Here is a 10871-nt window from a genome sequence, read left to right as displayed (position 1 = left end):
AGTTTTACTGTTCTTAGCATTACCCGAGGAAAGGGAAGTTAAAGAGTGCGAGGAGGTCGGGAGAGTATAACGACCTATTTTATTTTAAATTTTTACAATGTTATAAGAATTATATATAAATCAATATTACTCATTCGTATTTTCCCTTTGAATACGATAAATAATAATCTTTAATTTTATGATTTTATAAGATTTTTTTTTTTTAAGATATAATATTTAATAACTGGATTTCTACTTTTTCCTTCTAGTTATGTAACTTTCAATATAAAAAAATACGCGCTTGGTGATGAGTGCAAACATGTATTATTGCCGATTAAGGATAATCGAAACAGACAAATTGGAACGCTGAAGGTAATACGTATTATATATAATTTATCTTTTCATTAAAATTAAAAAAATTCGTATTGATTATTAAATTTAAATTTATCGTAGATTGCTGTGTCCGGTTTGAATGCCATTCGACAATGTTTACCAAGATTAAGATAGATCAATTGCGATAGATAATAATAGCAATGTGGGAGACAAATGTTACATGAGCATTTAGATTATATTAGAAGATGATCGAATTGAAGTCGGCAGATCAATATCCTTTGAATCAAAAAGAAGAATTAAACTTCTAATTATATACTAATTATATATAAAATTTTATTCAAAATTGTCTATATATTTTCTAATATCAAGTGACACGGTATAGTGTCTCGCGCCAAGTACACGCGCAGCACGAGCCCCGTGTCACTTGATACCTTTACGCGAATAGACAAATTGCGAATACCAGAGATTTTGAGATCTCAATAAAACGTATAGACAGACACATGTGGATATTTCTTCTTCCAATAATTAAATAAACTATCGCTAATATTACACGGTATGAGATAATAAAACTCTTGTAGTTTAGGACATTGTTTGAAAATGACGGAATATTTTTCAGGTTTATCAATAGTATCAATATCATGAAGATATAACTTTTTCAAGTTTTTGCACCGCGCTAGCAATTCCAAATTGCGATTAGTAAGGACAGTACGTCTACGCCATATATAACACCAACATAGATCCAATTCTAAAAAAAAAAAAAATATGTTTTGGATATATGCAATTAATTTAATCGTAATCTTGACAATCTACATATATAATATACATACGTATACATACATGCATACCTTTTAAATTTTTGCATATCTCTGAAATTTTAAGTACAGCACGACTGTTAACAGAATGCGCATAGCAGTCACTTAATCTTAAGTGCGTTAAATGCCTGCCGCAATTATCAAGAAAGTTTATGAAAACATTAACATCAAAGTTGCTTCCTGTAAGATCTAAAGGCTGATCTACAATGTGCTCTTTGTTTTCTGTTTTTTGCTCTTAACCTCTTTGCGACTATCTCGTATTTCGCAATTCCGTCGCGTAACGTGATGTTTCTTGTCTCTTCTGAAGTTCGTCAATTTTCATCTTAGGCGACAGAGAACAAAAAACATCGCGTTACGCGACGCAGTTGCGAAATACGGGATAGTCGCAAACAGGTTAAGAGCAAAAAACAGGAAGCAAAGAGCACATTGTAGATCAGGCTTAACTGTCGCAAATATTTACATCTAGTTAAAAAGTAACGAAATATAGTGCGCGTTATAGTTACGCATCGCACATTTAAACGTGTATAGAGTTCAGGGTCCCGTATTAAATTATTGAAGCGCCAATTTACTTCACTCATGCGGCATAACGCCGTCCAATCTAAGTTTTTTAATATTTTTAGCAGTATTTTATCCTACAAAGATAAAATATAAAACTTCAATACGCGGATAACATTGCAATAAATATTATTATGAGAAATAGACTTTTTGCCTTTTGGAATACTTTACAGGAAGCTCAGACAAACTGAGTGATAGCTCCTTGGATTTATCCGAAGAGAGTTTTATACGCTTGGCATAATTTAAATAACTTTTTAATAAAATACGACGCGAATATCTCTGTCCAAGAGGTTGCACATAACCAGAAATTATCTCCTGAGATGCTTCTCTGTGTCTCAAATTACTCTTATAAGAAACACTTATTCTTATATCGCTGCAAATATCACGGAAAAAACAAATTAATTTGCATTATTAATGGAAAAAAAAGATTTAAATATTACCTAACGTCGACGATAATACCTTTTATAAATAACACAATATTCAGGAAAATTTTGTTGCAGATGAATTATATCCAAGTGTGCACTTTTTAAATCTGCTGTTAAATTATGAACATCGTCGTGGTGTGGAAAGTACATGATGTTAATTCTTTTTAACACATTAGTTAAACTCTCGTTAGCATTTCTAGAAAGGATCAAGTCTGATGTACCGATAAGCATCACAGCGTCCAGCTTTGTGTGAAATGCAGGTAAACTCTCCTTAAATACTAGTCTGAGCATTTTGGTTTTAAAGTTACACGGGTGCGATAGGGGTGGGGAAAATAATCTTGATGTCGGTGGCACGAGACGATTCATCCCACAACTTAAACCAGTGATTCTTAGAATCTTGAGCCCAAATTTGAATTATATATTTCGTAAATACAGACTGATTGGATATACAGCTTCATGAAACTCGATATCTTTAAAATAGAAAATATAATTAGAAAGCTGGCAACTAAACCTTGAAAAAGTCGTGGTGCTCCGTCGTTATATCGACACACAACTCTGGTCCATCAATGTCCATTATTTTCTACCAATGTATTCAAATTTCAAATTTACTAGAATTTACGAGCCGGCTGCTGCCATCTGTGCGACGATGACGACACGTTCGTCCAATAGTTTTACCGACCCTCGCGGCGACTCGGGCCGCCATTGGTCGTACGCCCGCGCGTGTCCTCGTGTTCCCACTTTGCCCATATAAGATCGGCCCTAAGAAGGGCCGCTTCCGTTTCGCTACTTCGCTAATTCGCTCGCCAGTGCTCGCCAGTTCGCCACTGCTTCGCCTACCGCTCACATGATCAGCTGATGACGTAACATACGACGAGCGTTCACGCGTGCGGGACGAAAATTGCGTGCGCTGTTGTGCTCTCGGTGTGTAGGTGTGTGTGTGTTCCGCGGTACGGTCGCGAGCGGCGACGGCGACGTTAGTGTTAACGGCGTAAAGCGGAGTAGGCGAGGTGGTAACCCGTTCCCCGTGGTCGGTGGCCGAGCGGCCCTCGTTCCCTCGTGCGCGCGCGCGCGCGCGCGTGTGTCTGTGCAGCTCCGTCTCATCGCGCGTCGCACGCGACGTCGCGCTCGCTCGCGCTCCTCACGGGTGAGACGGGTCGCGTTGTCACGCTCGCATTGAATGCGTATCGCGTATCGCGAGTAAGCAGCGCGCGACCCGCTAATTCTGTCCTCGCTGAGCGGGGGAGTGCGCGGAGACCGTAAGACGTAAAGAGTGAGAGAGCGAGTGAGTGAAAGAGAGAGAGAGAAAGAGAAAGGAGCAGAGGAGAAGAGAGAAAGAGGGAAAGAGAGAGAAAGAGACACGAGAGAACAGATCGGATCGCGCCAGGATGAGTGTCGACGCGTACGGGCCCAGCAGCCAGACCCTCACGTTCCTCGACACCGAGGAGACCGACCTGATCGGCGCGGACACGCAGGGCAGCGAGTTCGACTTCACCGACTTCACTCTACCGAGCCAGACCCAGGCCTCGCAGCACGACGCGACCCAGACGCAGTCCAATCAACCCGTTCAGGTTAGTTTTCGTCAGCCAATGCGTGTTTCCCCCCCCCCCGCCCCTTCCCTTGTTCCCCGACGGTTTCCTTGACGCGAGTTCTCGCGGCGCGACGCCCACGGCCTCCCGGGGGTTCGCCTCGAGGCAAACCACGCGGCCTAACCTTCAAGTCGCGCGTGCAGCGGTAAAGCGGAGCTGTCTTGGGTGGGCTCTCTCTCTCTCCCCCGCTCCGTCCCTCATCTTCTGCTCCCTGACCCCGCATCCGTTTTCTTTTTCCTCTCCCCTCTCTCGTGGAAACTGGGTTTGGGACTTCCGGCGGGCGCACGTCGTCGGCGTGACCTTGATCGCCCGCTGGAGAAGCACGGGACGGCAGCACCCAGCACCCCCGTCGCTCCCTCGCGCCAGCTGCGAGCGGCGAGGAGGTTAGGTGCGGCCAGCGGCCGCCGCTCCAGCGTTCCGCGTAGTTACGCAAGTCCGCTTCCGCGCCTTTAAATGTAACGAGGATGACGGAGCGGACGCTTGGCATTGGAGGCGGCGCGAGATAAGAGAAATATGACGATGCGTTTAACCCCGATAAACTAATTTCTCCGGAATCCGGATTGAAAAAATTCCGAGATAAAGAGAGGATTTTTGCGCTACGTGGCGACAAAGAGAAAGACGCTACAGTATATCTCTTATAGAAAGAATTATGCTTTTCTGATTTTATTCTCGTGTAAAAGTCTCTCTACTCGCATGCATCAAATAGTCGTTCTATTTCTAATAACTGTAAACTTTGCACTTTTTTAAATTTTACTCCAATTTTGATGGTTTTTTCTAATGCTCCTGCAACGCATTGTCGTTTAGGTGGTTAATGGTACGAATGGCAGCTCGTCATTGGATCTGAAGATTTCCGGAGCAGCTCAGAGTCTCGCCGAGTTGCAATTTGAAGAGGAGGAGGAGGAAGCGTACTATAACCGCGATTTGCCTGAATATGCGTGTAAATACTGCGGTATCCATGAAGCGTCCTGCGTGGTTATGTGCAACGTCTGCCGAAAGTGGTTCTGCAATGGACGTGGCAATACGTCTGGATCCCATATTATCAATCATCTTGTCCGTGCTAAACACAAGGAGGTCACTTTACACAGGTGATTTATTACGTTGACGTAAAGGAGATAACAAGGATGCATTAGAGTTCCTCTAATCAGGGTCTGGCCAACTTGCAAATTCTGCGAGAGAGAAGGATATAAGAGAGAAAGAGAAAGCGATATATCAAAGGATATACATTCATATCTCTTTCTCTTTCTGTTCTCTTGCTTTTCCCAAAAAATGGCGAACCAATCAAAAGTTGCTGCTGTATGGTCAGACTCTGATTAGAAGGACTCTAGGATGCATTGAACAGATGTATAGCGTATCTTTTTACGAATCTATTTGACGTAAAGATCCATTAACTTGTTGCAGAGATGGCCCTCTTGGGGAAACCGTTTTGGAATGTTATTCCTGTGCCACGAGAAATGTTTTCGTATTGGGTTTTATTCCTGCTAAAGCTGATTCCGTAGTCGTGCTACTCTGCCGCCAACCGTGCGCGGCACAGAGTTCTTTGAAGGATATGAACTGGTAAGAACAAATTTTCTTTATTCATCTCGTTATTCATATATATTATGTACAAAGATAACCAAGATATTTTATGTATTTAATGTCAATATAGAATCAATTAATATAGATATTTAATATAGATATCAACACCTTTTGAGTTTACCTCTCGTAGACCACACTTATTTCTTTTTGTATACGTGTAAACCACACTGGGATCTAGAGGACTCCAGCCATTTTTCACTCATAAGTTTCGAAAAAATCAACGTATTGTAATGTTTTTTTCCCAATCGGTTAGGTTTGTAAATTTTCTGAAAATTATGATGAAGTAAAAAACACTCAGAAGTTGTAAAAAAAAATTATTACAAAAAAATATGCATTACAAAATATAAATGATAGTTCTAAATGTAGTTTCAAAATTTCGTTGGGGTCCCTGAGACCCCAGTGTGGCTTTCGAGGGATAATATAAATGTATACACATGTATCATATACAAATATATTTTAATACTTTTCGAATATAATCAGGGATCAAGAGCAATGGAAGCCTTTGATCGAAGATCGCAGCTTTTTGTCCTGGTTGGTGAAATTTCCGTCCGAACAAGAACAGTTAAGAGCTAGGCAGATCTCTGCGCAACAGATTAATAAATTGGAAGAATTATGGCGAGACAATGTTGACGCTACTTTCCAAGATTTAGAAAAGCCTGGAGTAGACGAGGAACCGCAGCAGGTTCTGTTACGTTACGAGGACGGATATCAGTATCAAAATATTTTTGGTCCACTTGTGAAATTGGAAGCCGATTATGATAAACGCTTGAAAGAATCTCAAACTCAAGAGAACATTGAAGTACGATGGGACGTTGGATTGAACAAGAAGACTATCGCATACTTTATGCTGGCCAAAACGGACGGAGATATGAAATTGATGCATGGGGATGAATTGAGGCTCCGTTATCTGGGAGAACTACATAAGCCTTGGTCTGGAATTGGACACGTGATTAAGATTCCCGACAATTACGGGGAGGAAGTTGGAATTGAGCTGAAAAACAATTCTGGAGCGCCGACGGAATGCATTAGCAACTTTGTCGTTGACTTTATTTGGAAAAGCACGAGTTTTGATCGGTAAGATGTAGACAAATTTGCAATACATCAATATTGTTTCCTATATATAATTTTATGATTTTAATAAGTATTTTTATATTATTACAGGATGCAATCCGCGTTACGCAAATTTGCTGTGGATGATACATCCGTGTCAGCTTACATATATCACAGACTATTGGGACACGAAGTAGAAGAGGTTCTATTCCGTTGTCATCTTCCTAAACATTTTAGCGCACCGAATCTACCTGATTTGAACAGATCGCAGGTGTACGCTGTGAAACACGCAATACAACGGCCCTTATCCCTGATCCAAGGACCACCAGGAACAGGTAAAACTGTGACGAGCGCTACTATAGTTTATCAATTGGTGAAACAGAACGGTGGTCCTGTTCTCGTATGCGCTCCTTCGAACACCGCTGTCGATCAATTGACCGAAAAGATACATAAATCAAGTTTGAAAGTCGTACGATTGTGTGCCAAATCGCGAGAGGCCATCGATTCGCCAGTGAGTTTCCTCGCTCTACATAATCAAATAAAGAACATGGAGACGAACACCGAGTTGCAAAAGTTGCAACAACTGAAGGATGAGACAGGCGAATTGTCGAGCGTCGACGAGAAGCGCTATAGACTCTTGAAGAAAGCGGCGGAAAAGGAGCTTCTGGAAGCGGCCGATGTAATTTGTTGCACCTGCGTAGGCGCTGGTGATCCAAGATTGCACAGATTAAAGTTCCATTCTATACTTATCGACGAGAGCATGCAGGCTACCGAACCGGAGTGCATGGTACCAGTTGTTCTAGGAGCGAAACAATTAATCCTCGTCGGAGATCACTGCCAATTAGGCCCGGTGGTGATGTGCAAGAAAGCTGCCAGAGCTGGTTTATCTCAATCTTTGTTCGAAAGGCTGGTGGTGTTGGGAATTAGACCGTTCCGCTTAGAAGTACAATATCGTATGCATCCTGATCTGTCACGATTTCCATCTAACTTCTTTTACGAAGGGTCTCTGCAGAATGGCGTTTGCGCCGACGAGAGAAAATTATTGAAAATCGACTTTCCCTGGCCTGCACCGGACAAGCCAATGTTCTTTTACGTCACGCAAGGTCAAGAAGAGATAGCTGGAAGTGGGACATCTTACTTGAATCGTACCGAAGCGTCTAACGTCGAAAAGATAACGACACGATTCTTACGTTGCGGCGTGAAACCGGAACAGATTGGAGTGATAACCCCGTACGAAGGTCAACGGGCCTATCTTGTGCAGTATATGCAGTACCAAGGTTCCCTGCACTCGAAATTGTATCAAGAGATCGAAGTGGCGAGTGTGGACGCTTTTCAGGGACGAGAGAAGGATATAATAATAATGTCCTGCGTACGATCCAACGAGCATCAGGGCATTGGATTTTTGAATGATCCCAGAAGATTGAACGTGGCGTTGACTCGCGCAAAATACGGCATCATTATCGTAGGAAATCCCAAGGTACTTTCGAAGCAGCCGCTCTGGAACCACCTGCTCAGCTTTTACAAGGAGCAGAAGGTGCTGGTCGAAGGGCCGTTGAACAATCTGAAGGAGTCCATGATTCAATTCGCTAAGCCAAAGAAACTTGTGAACGCGGCTAATCCAGGCTCGCACTTCATGTCCACGTCAATGTACGACGCGCGCGAAGCCCTGATCCCCGGATCGGTGTACGATCGTTCGGGCGCACAGGTGAACGGCACGCAGAACCACAATCCGTACTACCAAAGAAACGTGTCGGTAGACATTTTCAACCGTACGCATGACACTATAAGTTACATCAGTCCGGAGCGGGCGCAGGCGGCGATGAACAACATGCCCGTGCCGGTTGGCATGTTTATGAATATGACGCACGTGCCGCCGCGTTTCTACAATCAGCATCAGCAAGCGTTGCAGGCACGCCAGAATCAGAAAAATCGACGCGGCGCCACCGCCTCGGCGAGGAACCGGTCAGGCCCGCGTATGGGTAAACTGAGTCAAACCGAGCAAAACACGCAGCCGTACAGTCAACCAGGTCTGCCGTTGACGCAGGGCACGACTCAGGGCATGTCTCAACCCGGTTTCAGTCTTTCGCAGCCTGGCCTCAGTCAAGCGGAACTCTCACAGGACTCGTTCGCGGTCGGCGAATTTCAATCGCAGATGGACGGCCTGCTGTCGCAGGACTCGACCTATCAGGGCGACCGAAGTGGCTTCTACCAGTCGGGCCAGTCGCAAGCCGGAGGACAGTTCTCGCAGCCCTACTGAGCCGAAACTTACCTACGGCTGAGCAACGCAATTGCCATGCCATGAAGGCTCGTTCGACCAATTCTTCTTCGACCAACAACCACAAATCACTAACTGCGCAAAACGGTACGACGGCTCGACGATCGAGTACGATATTATGCAGCATACGCTCATGTCGTCGACGTGAGGTAAGGGGAGTGAAAGGAGAACGAAGGTTCCGTAAGCTAATTCGCCGTTGGAGGATTCCACCGTGGACGCGGAAAAACGCAAGGCTTATGTATCTGATTGTAATAAGTGCAACAGAGGGCAGAGAAGGACATCACGCAGACTGGAGGACGATGAACGACTACTGTCAATTAACCGTGACACGTGCTTACTGTCAACGCAGGGATCGCGGGGATCCGAGTGACGCTATAACAAATAGAAAAAGGAACGAAAATGACAAAAAAAAAAGAAAGAAATAGGACATAAAATGGAAGTGTATCGCTTCACGATTCGACCGAATTCGACGAGTGTGCCAATGTCACGCTCAAATAAACCTACAACCTACAACGAGGGAGTTTGAAAGATCTTTCTGGCAGTCTACGTGCTACGGAAGATCGGATCGCAATAGCACCGAAACGTGCTTTTTTCCACTTCGTCACGGATTCGACGGATTCGAACCGAATGGAAAAAGCAGGAAGGAAATTAAGAAAAACTACACTGTATTCGTACAATTTCTATGTACCCACCGTTATTTCGAGCTGAGGAGACGATATACACCATACGTAACTTGTTCCCCCCTTGAAACGCGTGGGCGCACGTCACACACACATTGAGAGTCGATATCGTCGATTTCTCCGGCGGAATTTTGTCGATGGGAGTCGCCAATGTTGCATCATCATCAGACAGTACGAAGCCAACGTTTCAACATCATCACGGAGATGGGACATCCCTTTCTCAGAGGTCCGGCGCCTCCGCCGGTCATGAGAAATTCATCGGTGGTTTTTGATCATGTTGATTAGGTTTTTTTTCTTCCTTATTTTATATCTATTGCTTATTTTACCGCAGGGGTCAACGGAGCGCACGATTGGAAGGATTGCTTTCTTTCGGTAGAGTCCTTAGCGGATGGGCTAGCTAGGTCAAACGTGACCGAGAAACAGTATAGACGCACAGCTTATCAAAATTGTATTCGTTCTTTCCTTCGTGTGTCGATCTTACACGTCGTTCTTTAACCTTTTCGCAACGGCGAGCGATAACTGCGCGGTTGGGCAAAACGCTACTCTTGTTTTAAGAGTACTATACTTCCGACGTTCACAAATCGAGGTGTAACGATTTCATCGCGTCGGACACGTTAACGTATGATAGAAATATAATCATGAATCGACGAGTAAGAAATTACTGAAATTTATTTAGGGATTTGACGAGCCATCGAATTGTCTCTGTCTACATGGGAAAAGATTCCCAGCGAGCTATAAGACAGTGGCTTCTCGTAGCGAAGGGGTTAATGCGCGAACGATAATCAATTAAATTTAAGTCTTGATTTTTGCTTTTTTTTTGGATGTGGCACGTGCGTGCCACCGCAAAAATCCTACGTGACTACATTAATTGTGTGTTTCAGACATCGCCATTATCCGTAATGGTATCAAGTAAATTGTCACCATTCGAAATGTCTTATACTTGGCGTGTAGGCCGGAATGTCTGTACATTTTTTATTCGGATCGCCTTTCCGTTGCTTCCAAAATCCCTGCCTCCAATTTTATAGTCTGTCTGTACTGGCTTCTGGCGGTAATATAAATTTATTATATTGCAATAGATTAAGTGGTAATTAATGTAAACTTGCATTATACGACACTAAATTGTTTTATTTCTCTTGTCCGACCAACAGCGCACCGCTAATATAATAGCAGATTATAATACTGAAATTTATTGTAAAATCTTATGGAAAAATAAATTTGGTTTGAAAGCAAACGCGCTCTCGCATTTTTCCTTTTGTCCCGCAAATTATTGCTTTGTATCGCTATGTTATATGTAACAAGTATATGTAAGTATACGTGAACAAATTTAATTGTTTCCACCCGATAAATTGTAATATATTTTTATAAAAGAGATTTCTCAATATTATTTTTAACATTTCCTTTCTCTTTCCAATTTTCCAGGGAGATTTAACGATACTTTTCATTACAATATAGTATATACGCGACTGACCGAGGGTTTAATATATCGTCTGCTAGTGCTCGCTTTACCGCACATGTGCAAGCATCCCCGAACATCGTGAATCGGGGTACATACATTCCCTCTCCTCACCCTCTTTTTGTATTGTATGTACATACGCGCTATT

General features: G+C 43.2%; 1 protein-coding gene across 2 annotated transcripts; it reads left to right on the top strand.

The window, feature by feature from the left end:
- Positions 1–2804: 2804 nt before the first annotated feature.
- LOC112461906 (regulator of nonsense transcripts 1 homolog) lies at positions 2805–10501 on the top strand. 2 transcript variants are annotated; one of them, XM_025027333.1, is made up of 5 exons: positions 2805–3672; positions 4495–4775; positions 5089–5244; positions 5746–6339; positions 6427–10501. In XM_025027333.1, exons 1-5 carry the CDS (start codon positions 3490–3492, stop codon positions 8570–8572), a joined length of 3360 nt encoding a protein of 1119 aa, XP_024883101.1. In that variant the 5' UTR covers positions 2805–3489; the 3' UTR covers positions 8573–10501. The 2 variants fall into 2 exon arrangements, with proteins under 2 accessions (XP_024883101.1, XP_024883102.1); XM_025027334.1 differs by lacking the exon at positions 2805–3672 and adding an exon at positions 4320–4416.
- The last annotated feature ends 370 nt before the right edge of the window (positions 10502–10871 follow it).

Source organism: Temnothorax curvispinosus, unplaced genomic scaffold (assembly GCF_003070985.1).
Source record: "Temnothorax curvispinosus isolate PA1 unplaced genomic scaffold, ASM307098v1 QBEX01011875.1, whole genome shotgun sequence".
Taxonomy (NCBI): Eukaryota; Metazoa; Arthropoda; class Insecta; order Hymenoptera; family Formicidae; genus Temnothorax; species Temnothorax curvispinosus.
This window is presented reverse-complemented; position numbering and strand designations above follow the sequence as displayed.